This window comes from Bubalus kerabau, chromosome 1 (genome assembly GCF_029407905.1).
Source record: "Bubalus kerabau isolate K-KA32 ecotype Philippines breed swamp buffalo chromosome 1, PCC_UOA_SB_1v2, whole genome shotgun sequence".
Taxonomy (NCBI): domain Eukaryota; kingdom Metazoa; phylum Chordata; class Mammalia; order Artiodactyla; family Bovidae; genus Bubalus; species Bubalus kerabau.
Window position 1 is genome coordinate 117,353,521 of NC_073624.1, and position 18,726 is coordinate 117,372,246.

At 38.9% G+C, this 18,726-nt stretch overlaps 1 protein-coding gene across 1 annotated transcript in view; it reads right to left on the minus strand.

Moving 5' to 3' along the window:
- Positions 1-8,383: 8,383 nt before the first annotated feature.
- Positions 8,384-18,726, minus strand: part of GLIPR1L2 (GLIPR1 like 2) — a gene marked incomplete at its 3' end in the record, with an annotated part of 34,220 nt that continues 23,877 nt past the window's right edge. Inside the window, exons 4-6 of the mRNA XM_055566397.1 lie at positions 13,911-13,996; positions 8,786-8,812; positions 8,384-8,703 (exon numbers count right to left, since the gene is read on the minus strand). Of these exons, the coding sequence (XP_055422372.1) occupies positions 8,384-8,703; positions 8,786-8,812; positions 13,911-13,996 (433 nt within the window). The remainder of the gene's footprint in view (positions 8,704-8,785; positions 8,813-13,910; positions 13,997-18,726) is intronic.

Genomic DNA, 18,726 nt, shown 5'->3' on the forward strand with positions numbered 1-18,726 from the left:
GTGATGTTGAGCATCTTTTCATGTGTTTGTTAGCCATCTGTATGTCTTCTTTGGAGAAATGTCTATTTAGTTCTTTGGCCCATTTTTTGATTGGGTCATTTATTTTTCTGGAGTTGAGCTGTAGGAGTTGCTTGTATATTCTCGAGATTAGTTGTTTGTCAGTTGCTTCATTTGCTATTATCTTCTCCCATTCTGAAGGCTGTCTTTTCACCTTGCTAATAGTTTCCTTTGATGTGCAGAAGCTTTTAAGGTTAATTAGGTCCCATTTGTTTATTTTTGCTTTTATTTCCAATATTCTGGGAGGTGGGTCATAGAGGATCCTGCTGTGATGTATGTCAGAGAGTGTTTTGCCTATGTTCTCCTCTAGGAGTTTTATAGTTTCTGGTCTTACGTTGAGATCTTTAATCCATTTTGAGTTTATTTTTGTGTATGGTGTTAGAAAGTGTTCTAGTTTCATTCTTTTACAAGTGGTTGACCAGAGTTCCCAGCACCACTTGTTAAAGAGATTGTCTTTAATCCATTGTATATTCTTGCCTCCTTTGTCGAAGATAAGGTGTCCATATGTGCGTGGATTTATCTCTGGGCTTTCTATTTTGTTCCATTGATCTATATTTCTGTCTTTGTGCCAGTACCATACTGTCTTGATAACTGTGGCTTTGTAGTAGAGCCTGAAGTCAGGTAGGTTGATTCCTCCAGTTCCATTCTTCTTTCTCAAGATCGCTTTGGCTATTCGAGGTTTTTTGTTTTTCCATACAAATTGTGAAATTATTTGTTCTAGCTCTGTGAAGAATGCTGTTGGTAGCTTGATAGGGATTGCATTAAATCTATAGATTGCTTTGGGTAGTATACTCATTTTCACTACATTGATTCTTCCAATCCATGAACATGGTATATTTCTCCATCTGTTAGTGTCCTCTTTGATTTCTTTCACCAGTGTTTTATAGTTTTCTATATATAGGTCTTTAGATTCTTTAGGTAGATATATTCCTAAGTATTTTATTCTTTCCGTTGCAATGGTGAATGGAATTGTTTCCTTAATTTCTCTTTCTGTTTTCTCATTATTAGTGTATAGGAATGCAAGGGATTTCTGTGTGTTGATTTTATATCCTGCAACTTTACTATAGTCATTGATTAGTTCTAGTAATTTTCTGGTGGAGTCTTTAGGGTTTTCTATGTAGAGGATCATGTCATCTGCAAACAGTGAGAGCTTTACTTCTTCGTTTCCAATTTGGATTCCTTTTATTTCTTTTTCTGTTCTGATTGCTGTGGCCAAAACTTCCAAAACTATGTTGAATAGTAATGGTGAAAGTGGGCACCCTTGTCTTGTTCCTGACTTTAAAGGAAATGCTTTCAATTTTTCACCATTGAGGATAATGTTTGCTGTGGGTTTGTCATATATAGCTTTTATTATGTTCAGGTATGTTCCTTCTATTCCTGCTTTCTGGAGAGTTTTGATCATAAATGGATGTTGAATTTTGTCAAAGGCTTTCTCTGCATCTATTGAGATAATCATATGGTTTTTATTTTTCAATTTGTTAATGTGGTGTATTACATTGATTGATTTGCGGATATTGAAGAATCCTTGCATCCCTGGGATAAAGCCCACTTGGTCATGGTGTATGATCTTTTTAATGTGTTGTTGGATTCTGATTGCTAGAATTTTGTTAAGGATTTTTGCATCTATGTTCATCAGTGATATTGGCCTGTAGTTTTCTTTTTTTGTGGGATCTTTGTCAGGTTTTGGTATTAGGGTGATGGTGGCCTCAGAGAATGAGTTTGGAAGTTTACCATCCTCTGCAATTTTCTGGAAGAGTTTGAGCAGGATAGGTGTTAGCTCTTCTCTAAATTTTTGGTAGAATTCAGCTGTGAAGCCGTCTGGACCTGGGCTTTTGTTTGCTGGAAGATTTTTGATTACAGTTTCAATTACCGTGCTTGTGATGGGTCTGTTAAGATTTTCTATTTCTTCCTGGTCGAGTTTTGGAAAGTTGTACTTTTCTAAGAATTTGTCCATTTCTTCCTCGTTGTCCATTTTATTGGCATATAATTGTTGATAGTAGTCTCTTATGATCCTTTGTATTTCTGTGTTGTCTGTTGTGATCTCTCCATTTTCATTTCTAATTTTATTGATTTGATTTTTCTCCCTTTGTTTCTTGATGAGTCTGGCTAATGGTTTGTCAATTTTATTTATCCTTTCAAAGAACCAGCTTTTGGTTTTGTTGATTTTTGCTATGGTCTCTTTTGTTTCTTTTGCATTTATTTCTGCTCTAATTTTTAAGATTTCTTTCCTTCTACTAACCCTGGGGTTCTTCATTTCTTCCTTTTCTAGTTGCTTTAGGTGTAGAGTTAGGTTATTTATTTGACTTTTTTCTTGTTTCTTGAGGTGTGCCTGTATTGCTATGAACTTTCCTCTTAGGACTGCTTTTACCGTGTCCCACAGGTTTTGGGTTGTTGTGTTTTCATTTTCATTCGTTTCTATGCAAATTTTGATTTCTTTTTTGATTTCTTCTGTGATTTGTTGGTTATTCAGCAGCGTGTTGTTCAGCCTCCATATGTTGGATTTTTTAATAGTTTTTCTCCTGTAATTGAGATCTAATCTTACTGCATTGTGGTCAGAAAAGATGCTTGGAATGATTTCTATTTTTTTGAATTTACCAAGGCTAGCTTTATGGCCCAGGATGTGATCTATCCTGGAGAAGGTTCCATGTGCGCTTGAGAAGAAGGTGAAATTCATTGTTTTGGGATGAAATGTCCTATAGATATCAATTAGGTCTAACTGGTCTATTGTATCGTTTAAAGTTTGTGTTTCCTTGTTAATTTTCTGTTTAGTTGATCTATCTATAGGTGTGAGTGGGGTATTAAAGTCTCCCACTATTATTGTGTTATTGTTAATTTCTTCTTTCATACTTGTTAGCATTTGTCTTACATACTGCGGTGCTCCCGTGTTGGGTGCATATATATTTATAATTGTTATATCTTCTTCTTGGATTGATCCTTTGATCATTATGTAGTGACCATCTTTGTCTCTTTTCACAGTCTTTGTTTTAAATTCTATTTTATCTGATATGAGTATTGCTACTCCTGCTTTCTTTTGGTCCCTATTTGCATGGAAAATCTTTTTCCAGCCCTTCACTTTCAGTCTGTATGTGTCCCCTGTTTTGAGGTGGGTCTCTTGTAGACAACATATGCAGGGGTCTTGTTTTTGTATCCATTCAGCCAGTCTTTGTCTTTTGGTTGGGACATTCAACCCATTTACGTTTAAGGTAATTACTGATAAGTATGACCCCGTTGCCATTTACTTTATTGTTTTGGGTTCGAATTTATACACAATTTTTGTGTTTCCTGTCTAGAGAATATCCTTTAGTATTTGTTGGAGAGCTGGTTTGGTGGTGCAGAATTCTCTCAGCTTTTGCTTGTCTGAAAAGCTTTTGATTTCTCCTTCATACTTGAATGAGATCCTTGCTGGGTACAATAATCTGGGCTGTAGGTTATTTTCTTTCATCATTTTAAGTATGTCTTGCCATTCCCTCCTGGCTTGAAGAGTTTCTATTGAAAGATCAGCTGTTATCCTTATGGGAATTCCCTTGTGTGTTATTTGTTGTTTTTCCCTTGCTGCTTTTAATATTTGTTCTTTGTGTTTGATCTTTGTTAATTTGATTAATATGTGTCTTGGGGTGTTTCGCCTTGGGTTTATCCTGTTTGGGACTCTCTGGGTTTCTTGGACTTGGGTGATTATTTCCTTCCCCATTTTAGGGAAGTTTTCAACTATTATCTCCTCAAGTATTTTCTCATGGTCTTTTTTTTTTGTCTTCTTCTTCTGGGATCCCTATGATTCGAATGTTGTAGCGTTTAATATTGTCCTGGAGGTCTCTGAGATTGTCCTCATTTCTTTTAATTCGTTTTTCTTTTATCCTCTCTGATTCATTTATTTCTACCATTCTATCTTCTAATTCACTAATCCTATCTTCTGCCTCTGTTATTCTACTATTTGTTGCCTCCAGAGTGTTTTTAATTTCACTTATTGCATTATTCATTATATACTGACTCTTTTTTATTTCTTCTAAGTCCTTGTTAAACCTTTCTTGCATCTTCTCAATCCTTGCCTCCAGGCTATTTATCTGTGATTCCATTTTAATTTCAAGATTTTGGATCAATTTCACTATCATTATTCGGAATTCTTTATCAGGTAGATTCCCTATCTCTTCCTCTTTTGTTTGGTTTGGTGGGCATTTATCCTGTTCCTTTATCTGCTGGCTATTCCTCTGTCTCTTCATCTTGTTTAAATTGCTGAGTTTGGGGTGTCCTTTCTGTATTCTGGCAGTTTGTGGAGTTCTCTTTATTGTGGCGTTTCCTCGCTGTGTGTGGGTTTGTACAGGTGGCTTGTCAAGGTTTCCTGGTTAGGGAAGCTTGTGTCAATGTTCTGGTGGATGGAACTGTATTTCTTCTCTCTGGAGTGTAATGAAATGTCCAGTAATGAGTTATGAGATGTCTATGGTTTTGGGGTGACTTTGGGCAGCCTGTATCTTGAAGCTCAGGGCTGTGTTCCTTTGTTGCTGGAGAATTTGCTTGGTATGTCTTGCCCTGGAACTTGTTGGCCCTTGTGTGGTGCTTGGTTTCAGTGTCGGTATGGAGGCGTTTGATGAGCTCCTGTCAATTAATGTTCCTTGGAGTCAGGAGTTCCCTGGAGTCAGGGTTTGGACTTAAGCCTCCTACTTCCAGTTATCGGTCTTAATTTTACAGTAGTTTCAAAACTTCTCCTTCTATACAGCACCACTGATAAAACATCTACGTTAAAGATGAAAAGTTTCTCTACTGTGAGGGTCTCTCAGAGAGGTTCACAGCGTTACATGGAGAAGAGAAGAGGGAGGAGGGAGTTAGAGGTGACCCAAATGAGATGAGGTGGAATCAATAGTGGAGAGAGTGGGCTAGCCAGTATTCACTTCCTTATGTGCACTCCACAACTGGACCGCTCAGAGATGTTCAGAGTTATACAGGGAAGAGAAGAAGGAGGCAGGAGACAGAGGTGGCCAGAAGGATAAAAGGGGGAAATGAAAAGGAGGGAGACAGATCCAGCCAGTAATCAGTTCCTTAAGTGTTCTCCACCATCTGGAACACACAGAAATTCACAGAGTTGGGTAGAGTAGAGAGGGGTTAGGGAGGAGATACAGGTGACCTGGTGGAGAAAATGGAGAGTCCAAAGGGAGAGAGAGCAGTCAAGCCAGTAATCTCGTACACTAGTGACAAATGGGTCCTGAAGATTGGGTTCTTAAAGGTACAAAATTGGTAACAAATACATAAAATCAAAAATTAGAAATCTAGAGTAGAGTTTGGAATTTCAAAAATGCGATGTTAATGAAAAGAAGAAGGAAAAGAAAGAGAGAAAAAACGAACAAAGAAAAACAAACAAGGTCGTGAAAGTAATAAAGAAACTACAGGTACAAAATTGATAACTAATACCAAAAAGCAAAAATTAAAAATCTAGAGTAGAGTTTGGAATTTCAAAAATACAACGTTAAAAAAAAAAAAAAAAAGAAGAAGAAGAAGAAAAATAAAGAGAGAAAACAAACAAACCAACAAAAACAATGTCGCAAAAATTATAAAGAAAATACAGGTACAAAATTGATATCAAATACCAAAAAGCATAAATTAAAAATCTTGAGTAGAGTTTGGAATTGCAGATATACGATGTTATATAAAAGAAGAAGAGAAAGAAACAGAGGGAAAAAAAAAGTCACAGAAATTATGAAAAAAACTATAGGTACAAAATTGATAACATATATCAAAAGGCTAAAATTAAAAATCTAGAGTAGAGTTTGGAATTTCAAAAATACAATTTTAAAGAAAAGAAGAAAAAGAAAAAGAAAAAAAAAAAACCACGGTCAAAAAATTATAAAATATATATATGAAGTTTGCTGAAGAAGAAAAAAAAAATAGGGTCTTTTTTTTTTTTTTTTTTGCAAAGTAATAGTTATAAAAGTGAAAATTAAAGGACAATAGAGGACTTAAAAAATTTTTTTTTTAATTAAAAAAAAAAGAAAGAAAGATTGATCGTAAAAATAGTAAAAATATATCTAGGTCTTTCTCTGGTTTTGTTGTGAGTATTGTGGGTTCAGTTCATTTTTGGCAGTTCCTTAGTCCGACTTATATTTCTCAAGATCTATAGGCCCCTTCCTATGTAATCCGTAGTAACCACAGGGTTTTAATCTATGGCCTGTAGCTTCCAAGGCGTTTCCCTCTGTTATAGCTTCTTCTGTTTGCTGGTCTCTTCAGTGTCTGGTTCCCGCCCTGACACAAAGGGGATGGTTGAGGACACTATTTTTTTTTTTTTTTTTTTTAATTTAGGCTCACTTGTTCAGCCGCGCTGTGGGGAGGGAGGGAGGGATGCTGCAAACAGCTAACACTGGCGTGCTCTCGCAGTGCCTCAGCCACACTGGGTCTGCCCCCGCTCACGGCACGTGTAGCCTCCCTGCCCACACTGCTCGTGCTCTAGGTTGTTCCGCCGGGAACAATCAGAGGCCGGCCCTGGGCTGAGCTCCCAGGTCCGAGCCACTCAGGTTCAGGCACTCGGGTAGTCCTCAGAGGCGCAGACTCGGTTGGGCCTGCGTTTTGTGTTCTTCCCAGATCCGAGCAGCTCAGGTGATGAGGTGTTTAGCGGGCGCCAATGCTGCGACTTATCGCCTCCCCGCCACTCGATTATCTGGGTGTAAAACCGGCGCACCTTCTCAGGCAGATGTTGACCGTCCAGACCCCCAAGAAGTTTTAGTTAGCAAAGAAGCCTGCTTACAGTTTTATAGATAGTGTCTCTCTGGGGCTGCGATTGCCCCCTTCCGGCTCTGGCTGCCTGTCACCGGAGGGGGAAGGTCTGCAGCCGGCTATCTCTGTTCAGTCCTTTGTTCTGTGCGCGGGCCTGGCGGTGTCTTAGGTTAGGGCTGGCTTTTCGCGTGGTAGATATCCCACAGTCTGGTTTGCTAGCCCAAATTATTTCGCTCAGATAGCGCTCAGGACATTCGGCCGGATTCTTACTCTAAGGGACACAGCCCGCGCCGCACTTCCCTGCCCAGCCCCCGCTTGCTAATGCCGTGTGCAGGCGTCTGCGCTGCTTCTCCGCTGGGGGAGTTACCGTAGGGCTCACAATCCGCGATTTTTAATTGTTTATTTTTTTTTCCCCTGCCTTTTATGTTGCCCTCTGTGCTTCCAAAGCTCGGCACAGATTCGGCAGTGAGAGGGTTTCCTGGTGTTTGGAAACCTCTCTTTTTAAGACTCCCTTCCCGGGAAGGAACTCCGTCCCTCCCTCTTTTGTCTCTTTTTTTGTCTTTTATATTTTTTCCTACCTCCTTTCGAAGAGTTGGGCTGCTTTTCTGGGTGCCTGATGTCCTCTGCCGGCATTCAGAAGTTGTTTTGTGGAATTTACTCGACGTTTAAATGCTCTTTTGATGAATTTGTGGGGGAGAAAGTGTTCTCCCCGTCCTACTCCTCCGCCATCTTGGCTCCTCCCCCTTATTTTATTTTTAACACAAATTTGGAAGCAGCCAGATTGCTCTGATACAACTAATTAAACTTTTGACATTTATTAGCCCTGGGTGTCAACAAATTATATAGTCTAGTAAAGAATTACAGTAAAGCTTTTGAAATACCAAGCATGAAGTAGAAATAAAAAATTTGTCTGCTAATAGCATGTACAAATACCACTTACACCATTCTAAACACATGTACTACAAAGATAAATAATGGTATTAGAAGTCTTGATAACACATGGAAAGTATCGCCACCATCATCACCACCACAAGTAACAATTATGATAGGAGTGATAAAAACAATACAATCAAAAGTTATCAAATGGTTGTCCTGAACTTGGAATGGTCCTAAGCACGTTACATGTATAATCTTATTTAATACTTGAGAAATTTTTTAACCCATTTAAAAATATTTAAAATACAGAGATAGAAACATATTTAGAAAGTAGAAATTTCATCTTTTAAAAGAATAATACAGTGAAAGCTTAAGATTAATTAGACTGGTAAAATATTTTTTTAGTATTTTCTGTCATCATGTCTTTATTTGTTCTTCGTGTGCAAGAACTTGGTTTATAGTGCTTATTACAAAATACATGTTTTTTTGTTTGTTTTTCAAATTTAAATTTTTTCAATAAATATGGGAAAGAGAAGGGGATAAAAGGTATTACAGTAGTGATTTGTGCATATTATTTTTTGTTAAAGCTCAGTGGGGTTTTTTTCCCAGTGTTTTTTATTTCATTTTTTATTTTTTGTCTTTTTTTAATTACAATTTTATCCTATGACAGTGGTAAGTCTTATCCCTCCTCTTTTTCCTCCTCTTCCTCTTCTGCCTCCTCCTCTCCCCCCTCCTCCTTCCCCTCCTCTCCCTTCTCCTCCTCTTCCTCTTCTCCCCCCACCTCCTCTTTCTCCTCTTCCCCCTCCTCTTCCTCCTCCTCCTCCTCTTCTTTCTCTTCTTCCTCCTCCTCCTCCACCTGCTTCTTTTTCTTTCCCTCCTCTTTTGCTGGCCCAGTTTCCACAGGGGTAAAAACCATCTCTTCTTCCACTAATATATTTGGAAAATAAGACTGTATTATCAAGACAACTGTGGCACTCAGTGAAAAACACATCATTCTCAGAAATAAAGTCAATAAACACAGTGGATTACACACAATTGGCCGGGGTACTTCCCATCTTGGATACCAATATCGGTAATCTGTAAATAAAGAAGTAATTGAAAGCTGGATTTCACATGAAGTAGTTGAATCGTTCAAGAAATAAAGGACAACAATACATACATATGGCTTGGTCACGATCTGCATTGCCTAGAAAGAAAAAGAAAGTTCACAAAGAATTACATAAAATTTCTTCTTTTTCTAGAATATAAGATATTTTCCCCAACAATAATAATGTTATTCTTCTAGTTTTCAGGTACCATACCCTCATCTTTGATGTACCCCCTTCAACCAGTAGCCAATTGTAAGGTACAACATATTTCTTTCAGTAGATTCTCCTGGTCTGCTAGAGAAAGCATGGAAGTATAGGAAGAAGAGGTATGGATTCCAGTACTTATTCTGTTTCTTAATCATCCTGTCAGCTTATATAAAGCACTTCACTTCTTCTTTCCAAAGACTGTTCCAGCTTCAACATTCTAGAATTCCATAACATCTTTTTTAAAAAATGAAGTACAGTTATGTTAATATTGTGTTATCTTATTTTTAATCTTTCTTGTCCCCACACCCCCCAAGATCATTCAAAATTAGTCCTCTGAATCTATTCATTTTCCTCATTTAATTCTTATTTTCAGAAGCTTTGGTTGCTCTTCATCTCACAGATGGCAAGGTTAACTGCAGAGCCTGGTACTCCTTGTTTTTGCTATCTAGCCCAATGCTATCACAATATGTTTCAGGAAATAAATTTCCTTTCCTTTGCTCGTTTGGGCAGAGAAGTTCAAACAATCACTCCCAGATTCCACTAGGAAGGAGACTGGAAGGACAAATGCAGTTTTACCCATAGATACCTTATGGCAGAAAGTGAAGAGGAACTAAAAAGCCTCTTGGTGAAAGTGAAAGTGGAGAGTGAAAAAGTTGGCTTAAAGCTCAACATTCAGAAAACGAAGATCATGGCATCCAGTCCCACCACTTCATGGGAAATAGATGGGGAAACAGTGGAAACAGTGTCAGACTTTATTTTTGGGGGCTTCAAAATCACTGCAGATGGTGACTGCAGCCATGAAATTAAAAGATGCTTACTCCTTGGAAGGAAAGTTATGATCAACCTAGATAGCATATTCAAAAGCAAAGACATTACTTTGCCAACTAAGGTCCATCTAGTCAAGGCTATGGTTTTTCCAGTGGTCATGTATGGATGTGAGAGTTGGACTGTGAAGAAGGCTGAGCGCTGAAAAATTGATACTTTTGAACTGTGGTGTTGGAGAAGACTCTTGAGAGTCCCTTGGACTGCAAGGAGATCCAACCAGTCCATTCTGAAGGAGATAAGCCCAGGGATTTCTTTGGAAGGACTGATGCTGAAGCTGAAACTCCAGTACTTTGGCCACCTCATGCGAAGAGTTGACTCATTGGAAAAGACTCTGATGCTGGGAGGGATTGGGGGCAGGAGGAGAGGGGGACGACAGAGGATGAGATGGCTGGATGGCATCACTGACTCGATGGAGGGAGTTGGTGATGGACAGGGAGGCCTGGTGTGCTGCAGTTCATGTGGTCACAAAGAGTCGGACATGACTGAGCGACTGAACTGAACTGATGGTATTTATTTGCAGGGCTTCCCGGGTGGTAAAGAACCTGCCTGCCAGTACAGGACATGCATGAGATGCGAGTTCAATCCCTGGGTTGGGAAAAGCCTCTGGAGTAGGAAATGGTAACCTACTCTACTATTCTGGCCTAGAAAATTCCACGGACAGGGGAGAGTGACAGGCTATAGTCCACGGGGCCACAAAGAGTCAGACATGACTGAGTGTGCATGTGTACACACACACACATTAGTTGTATTTTTAATTTTGGAGGAACTTCCATATTATTTTCCATAGTGGCTATCTCAATTTAGTATAGTATCCACATTCAAGAATTTCTATTTCTGAAGTTTTTAGTTATTTCTTTAAATATCTATATATCTATCTATTCTCAGTTTTTACATAAATCTGGATTTTGATTTATTTAAATATCTATGTATCTATCTATCCCCAGTTTTTAAACAAATCCAGATTTTGATTTATTTGGTGCTTCGTTGTGGCTGGATTAGGTTATGCATCTTTGGTAGGAATACCACACAGGTGATGGATGACATGCTCTCCTCATTGAATTCTCTTAGGTGAAGGGTTTTGTTTTTGATACCTCCTGTTGCTGGTGATATTCACTTTGACCACTGTGTTAGGTTGTGTCTGCCAGGCTCCTCCATCGTGAAGTTAGTCTTTACCCCTAATGAAGTACTTCTTTGAGGAGTTACTTCCGAACTATGCAAATAAACTGTTTCTCATACAACTTTTAGTCACTTATTAATTTATATCAGTATGAATTATAGTATCCTGTTTTATCCAGTGAGTTATAATTGACTACTATTATCCTTATTTTGGTGCTCAAATTGTCCCAGGTTTGACCAGTAAAAGCCCTTTAAGATGGCTTCTGTGTCCTTTATGTTACATGTCTCCACCATTCTTTGAGCACTTCCTTGCTTTCAGGTAGAAAAAGATGTTTGGGGTTTATTTAATGTTTCTCCTGCCCCAGCCATGGAATTTGACCTTTCTCCAGAGAGTCCTGGCTCCCTTTAGTGTGGACTGGAATTTAGAAGCCAAGGTCTGAGTACTATTGTGCTCATTGCATCACTAAGTCATGTCCGACTCTTTGCAACGCCACAGACCGTAGCCCACCAGGCTTTTCTGTCCATGGAATTCTTCAGGCAAGAATACTGAAGTGGGCCGCCACGCCGTTCTCCAGGGGATCTTCCTCACCCAGGGATCAAACTTGCATCTCTTACATCTCCTGCATTGGCAGGCAAGTTCCTTACCACGAGCGCCACCTTGGAAGCCCCTGTTGCTTTAGGGCTGAGAGGACACTGTTCCAAGGCTGTCTCAGAGCTAAGGAATAAATGTATGTTGATACATACATATATAAATATTTACCTCTATGCTTATTTATGTTTATTGAAACTTTTAAGTTCCAGTAGCTCTAAATCATCCAAATCATCACCAAAAGATTTGGGCTTGTTTTCCTCCTTTACATATTCATATGCTATCCTCTGACAGTGAGAAAACCTGCTCCATTATCCTTAATCTGTTTGCTTATTTGATCTATCCTCCAATTGTTTCTGGGCTTCCCTGGTAGCTCAGATGGTAAAGAATCCGATTGCAGTGTGGGAGATCTGGGTTTGATTCGGGGTTGGGAAGATCCCCTGGAAAAGGGAAGGGCTAGCCACTCTAGGATTCTGGCCTGGAGAATTCCATGGACAGAAGATTCTGGCAGGCTACAGTCCATATGGGGTCGCAAAGAGTTAGACACAACTGAGAGACTTTCATTTTCACTTTCCAAAATGCTTCTAATCTCCCATCACTGCTTCTACTCCCTCTTCTTGCTTGGACTCTGATACTCCACATTGGGGTGGTAGAGTTGCCAGATTCAGCAAATAAAAATATAGGATGCCTAGTTATATTCAAATTTCAGAAAACAACAGATATATTTTAGTATAAGAATAGCCTATGTAATATTTGGGATATATTTATACTAAAAATACTTTTGTTTTTCTGAAATTCAAATTTAACTGGATGCCTAGCATTTCAAAAATTTTAAATTGAAGTGCAGTTGATTTTAAATGTTGTGCCAATCTCTATGGTACAGCAAAGTGTCTCAGTTAAACACATATATAAATTATCTTTTACATTATTTTCCGTTATGGTTTATCACAGGATATTCAATATAGTTTCCTGTGCTATACATTGGGACCTTGTTGTTTATCTATTTTAAATGTATAGCTTCCATCTACCGACCTCAAACACCCAGTCCGTCTCTCTCCCTCCTCCTCTGGATGCCCAGCATTTAATCTGGCAACCGACAGGCTGATCCTCTACTTGGATCCCTCTCCCACCCTGCTCAGACTCTGAAAGTTAGCTTTGGGCTTCTCCAACATATTCCTTTCTTACCCCACTAGGACTCTGACCCCTCCCATGCCAAGCCACCTCCCCCAACATTAAAAGCTTCCTCACCTAGTTTGGACTCTGATACCTAGTGTGAGGAGATTGCCCTCAAATGCGGAGGCCCCCTTAGCTGCTTCCTTTTTAACACCTCTCTTCAGGTCAGCCCTAGAAGTGAATCTTCTCCCCATTCTGCCTGGGCTCCCACACAGGTCCAGCCCAGACCTCCAGGGATGCCTTCCCCACCTGGTCAGACTCTGACACACTGCCAGGCATCTCCCTCCCACCCCGGGGGGATCTGTCCCCGCCGTGCCTGGACCGTGACACCGCAGGGTGAGCCACTCCTGCGTGGACATGCCATTACTCTGATGTGGGGCCCCAAGCCTGATCTCCAGCAGGCACACTCACCTCACCCCTTGAGGGCTCTAGCTCTCCACACAAGGCCATACCCCATGTGTTCTCATCCCACTTAGGCTCTCTCCTCATGCCCACTGCATCGTGTATGAATTCCTTGTCTTCTTGCTTAGGTGCTAACGTGTCTCCCTCTGTGTGGATGCCTACCCCTTTCTGACCTACACAATGGTTTTAGGTCTGGATATTCCCAGGAAGAGAAAGAAAAAGGGAAGAGGAAGGGCAAGGTTTTGCATCTTGATTCAGATGAAGCAAGGGAAGAAATGTTACAGTGGGTCACTCCAGCACTAGTTTCTTTAACACAAAAGCATAATATGCCCTTGTCTGAATTTACTCCCTACTACATTCCTGTAAGCATCTTGGGTTATATGCTCTCATATTTAGAAAAGTGAAAAGAAAAATTTATTAATAAAACATTTTCTAGTTTTATCCTCTGAATATTTTGGGGGAAAAACAAAAGTAAAAGGCTATTATATTAACCATTTGCTATTTTACTTCTTTTCTCTTTTTAATAAATGTTTTAGAATATCCTATTCTTTAGAGCAGTCATTCTCAAACAGGCTGATATTTCAGGAATTAGATGCAAAGCTTGTCTTCAGAGTAAAACTGTTAGTTCTCATTCCTTCTTTCAGATATTCTAGTATTTCCTTAGGGGCAGGAATAAGAGTTAGAGAGGGCAGAAAAGGCTGTGCAGTTTAAAAAAGTCTAAAGATGATACAGTTTGATACCACCTCTGATAATATAACAAAACCTTTCTGATCTAAGGAACAATATTAACATGACAATGAAAGACTAGTGTTCACCACTTCATTTTCTTGTCATTCAATGCATTATGGGATTTTTTCATGTTTCAGTTATTTTCTTGAGCTTACTGCATAGAAAATCTGTGCATCTGTCATAGCCGCCACATCGAGAACACATTAATCCTCGTTGATAAGGCCTTCTGGACAGACCTCTTCTACAAAAAAGCAGAAACGTCTTATTAGAAAAAGTCTCAAGTTTCATGTTATCTAAATAATATGGCTACTGGATTTTTAGTTAATTTATAAAGGTGATTTCATTTTAAAAATGGACTCATAAGTACTTAAATTGGATATGTAATCTTCCCCCTTTTTCTCTCTAGAAATAGTCTCTTCTGAAACTAATTCCCATGATTCTTAAACAAAGTGTTGTAATTTAAATTTGAGGGAGTTTTAAAGCTTCTTTCATTTTAGTTTGTAGCAAAATTTTCCTTCAAAAAGTGGATGTTATAGAATGCTTCATAATTAATTGCTTTCTGGTTGGCATAAATATACAAAAAGCTATGTATGAATGATATATTAATTTTTTGGAGCATTTGAAAAATCCTGAAATGCCTATTATTCCAAAGATCCAGCTACATGGATTATTTTGAGGTAATCATGAAAAATATATAAGTGTATAAACAAGCAAATAAAGTAAAATGGGATTTTAGAAAGTTGGTTTAATCCATTGTACAGAGCACAGGGGAGAAGTTAAAAAAATATTACATCAATTGCCCAGAGCTAAGTTAGGAAACTGCTAAGTTGCTTTAGTCGTGTCTGACTCTGCAACCCTATGGACCATAGCCTGCCAGGTTCCTCTGACCATGAGATTCTCCAGGCAAGAATATTGGAGTGGGTTGCCATTTCCTCTTCGAGGGGATCTTCTGGACCCAGAGATTGAACCCAGGTCTTCTGCAATGCAGGTAGATTCTTTGCCATCTGAGCCACCAGGGAAGCCCAAGTTAGGATGGCAGCCTGAAACAGGTATGAATTGGGAAGCATAGTTTAAAATATTTAAAATAAGAAGTAGAAGATAAATGGGGAAAATATGTTTCTGAGTGAGGAGAGGGTCATTATTTGTGGCTATTTAAACAAGGCTATTTACTCAGTGTATAGTTGCAAGTCATAAAAACAAACATTAGGCATTTAAGTCCTTGGCCATCTGGGCCATTTAGAAGAAGGACAAACCTTGGAAATAGACATTCAAAAACTATCTGATATCCTTGGATGGCAAACTTTCAAGTCCATCAAGGATATACAGAGATCTGTTGTTATTTGCAGATCATGTATCATTCTCTAGGGCTTCTCTGATAGCTCAAACAGTAAAGAATCTCTCTGCAGTGCAGGAGACCTGGTTTCAATCCCTGATTCAGGAAGATCCCTTGGAGAACAGCATGGCAACCCACTCCAGTATTTTTGCCTGGAGAATTCAGACAGAGGAGCCTGGCAGGCTCCAGTCCATGCAGTTGCAAAAGACTGTTCCACAATCAAACCATTTCAAGGAGGAAACGGATTTTGTCTGGATCCCAGCCAGAATACTAGCCTTCAAGAAATCCAAGAATTGATCTAATCACCTTTACCTAATATCCTACACTACTTTTATTGTGTTAATCCTTTTGCACTGAAACAGATGCCTCCAACACAAGAGAGCTTATCCTGTTGTAAAACCAGAGATGGGGGAAGCTTTTTTCCTGTACCAATGCAGAGCTACTCGCTATAAAGATGGCCTTTAAACACCTGGAGCATAGGCCAATGACCCCGTGACCATAATGTCTGATAACTCTGGCCTGGAATAACTCTACAAAGGCAAATAAATATGTAAATAAAAATATTAATTAATCAAAATAAATAAATTCACACTGTGCTAGAATACAGTGGGCCTTCTTTTTCGAAGATAAGATTATAAAGATATTTATATTAGGTAGTCAGAAATGCCAAGCTTTCATGTTAATCTTCCCCTTGTTCTGAGTTTCTAAAAAGTTTAACCTAAAGCAGTCTGAGTCTGAATCTACAGACTATCCCAATAAACTAGAGAAAAACACAATGCAATAAGTAGCAAAGATTATCTTTTAGAGATTCTATCTGGCACTCCTTCTGTACAAGTCCACAACTGCAATTGGAATTACTAGACTGGATTAGAAGAAAACAACAGATAAGTATAATTAGCAAAGTACATTGAAATTTCATAGGTTTCCTGGCAATGCCTGAAGAAATAGATGATAGTAGAGACTTTAGACACCTGCCTTTGCTGAGAAGCAGCCCAGTGGTTCTCTGAGACCAAGTTATAACTCTGAACATTGTCCTCTGGACCTTTTGTTAGACTCACATCTGGTCATATCTTTAGTTTATTGCTACCGACAGGATATGTGTCCATTCTTGCCTGGAAAATCCCATGGACGAAGGAACCTGGTAGACTACAGTCCATGGGGAGGCAAAGAGTTGGATACGACTGAGTGACTTCACTTTCACCTTCCACCCATGTTGCCTGGGTGGTCCAATGGGTAAACTATTCCCATGCCCAACTTGAAGTCCATTAGAAGACCAGTATTCAAATTTTATAAGAGAGCTATACTGTTCCAGTGTGATGTAAACTTTCAATGCCTGCCACTTTGCTCATAAAGGAGGGAATCCAGCTCCATGGACTGACAATCAAGCAATTACAGCTTATAGGTAGATTCTTCTCTTCAAAGTTCTCCATATGCAGACTCATATAATCTGTATATTGTCCATGGAACAATGGCCAGAGTACATCAAATGGATGTTGATTTTTCTATATTATACAACCAGAATAGCTAGGCCACCTATAATAACTCCTTTCACTTTTACTCCATCCTTATAACATTGAGAAATGTCATAGTTCTGGCTTCTGATTCATATCCAGACATCTACAGATTTCCAAGTAGACTTAAAGAGCCTATCCCAATAAGCTAGAGAAAACTACAATGCAATAAGCAGCAAAGAAGATTATCTTTTAGAGGGTCTATCTGGCACTCCTTCTGCTTCACCTATTTATCTTTGCCAAAAACTTCATGACTACTTCTTGGACGTATTCAAGGTCAAAGTCAAGGTCAAGGTCAAGAACTCTGTTGTTTCCTGCCTCAGATTATCCCTGTATGTGCAAAGCTATCTCAATTTATATCTCTTCCTGTGAAAATCAGCTGGTCTCCTTCCTTCACTTTCACATCTTGCACTTAGAGGACTAGGAACCACAAACACCATCAACGCTTCTTTGAGGCTGATATTATGTAGCTGTACCAATCCTCTCATCTTCCCTAGGATACCATCTTCCTCTGATCAGGCCTCCTTACTCACTTTGGTATCTGACTCACAGTTTGCTTTTCAGTCAAAATTTTGCCACCATCTACAAATTTGGGACCTAGATGATTACAGTATCCAATAACTTGGTCTCTGTGTTACTGGATATCTTTACCATCATAATGCTCCAAAACTGCCACTTTTGTAGCCACATTCTAGATCTTGTAATCTCCGAAAATGTCTCTACTTCTGAACTCACAAGTCACACATTCCACTCATGGACTGCAACCTCCTATCCTTCCAGGTTAAGTCATTTACTCCTGTAACATTTGTCCATTAATTTCACTGGTTCCACAAGTCTACTTTCTTTCCTATTTTTCTCCCTATCCATCATGTTATCTCTTCTTGATCCAATTTAGATTCACCAGTTTGCATACTCTTTAGCTAAAAACTTGAAACTCTCTTGCACTATTTTCCTTTACAGCCACCTGACAAGACCCCAGTGTTGGGAAAAGTGAAGGAATCTTACTGTCTGCATGTTCCATACCTGCTTCAGGGCTGCTGGGTGCTGCTGGAGGAAAATCATTAAATTAGGTAGAGAATATTTCTATCATTCTCTATTCAGCTTCCTCTCTCATTTTCCATAATAACTACTTCAAATCTTCCCAGTCCTCAAAATTCTCATTTCACTGTCTTCCCCTTTATTCTTAGGACACGATGTATTCTACTTCACAAAGAGACATAACAGCCCTTAGATTGGAACTTGAGAAGTTTTCTGTCACTAAATTTGAGAAATATACCTTTTCCTTCTTTCTTTCCTTTCTGGTACAACTGAAGAACTGCTCCTCATTCTTTCTAAGGCTAATCTCTTTTAAACTTCTGCTTTCTCAGGGACTTGTATCTTTACGTATACATTGCTTTTATTCTTCATAAAGAATTACTTTTATTCTGTATTAGAGCCTTCATGTCAATATTTAAGTATGTTCACATCTTCTGCATTTTAAAAATAAGACAAAATAAAAATAACAAACAGTTCTAAGTTCATTCCATCCTAGTACCAATTTCCTCTGCTCCACAGAAACAGCTTCTCCTATGTTTACCAATGAATTCTTCAGATCTGATATTTTTAAGTCCTGACTTTGCCTGACCTCTTAGAATTTGAAATTATGGATAAATTCATCCCTTTAAAAATATTCTTTCCCCACATCTTAACTGATCCCATACTCTTTGGCCTTTTCTCCTACCTGTCTGGCTACACTTCTTTGGTCACCTCTCCCACTCATGCTTCACTATCCACCCTTAAATGTTGGCGTGACATTCCCCAGGGCCTCCTCTCTTCTCAGTCTATAAGCAGTCTCATCTATTCCCATGATTTAAATTACCCTGTGTATTCTAGCACTCCAAATATTTGTTCTATGCCATTCCTCACTCATGAGTTTCTGACCTAAATAACCACCTGCTTACTAAACATCTCAAGATGAGTATTTCACAGCCAACCCAAAGTCATTATGTATAAATGGAACTCATCATTTCCTCTCAAAAAGTTCCTTGTTCCCCTTTGGAGTTAATGTCAATACCATTCGTGGCTGAGTCATAAATTTGAGAATATTCCTTGACTATTTCCTCTCTTGGATTATTTAAAGCAATAAAC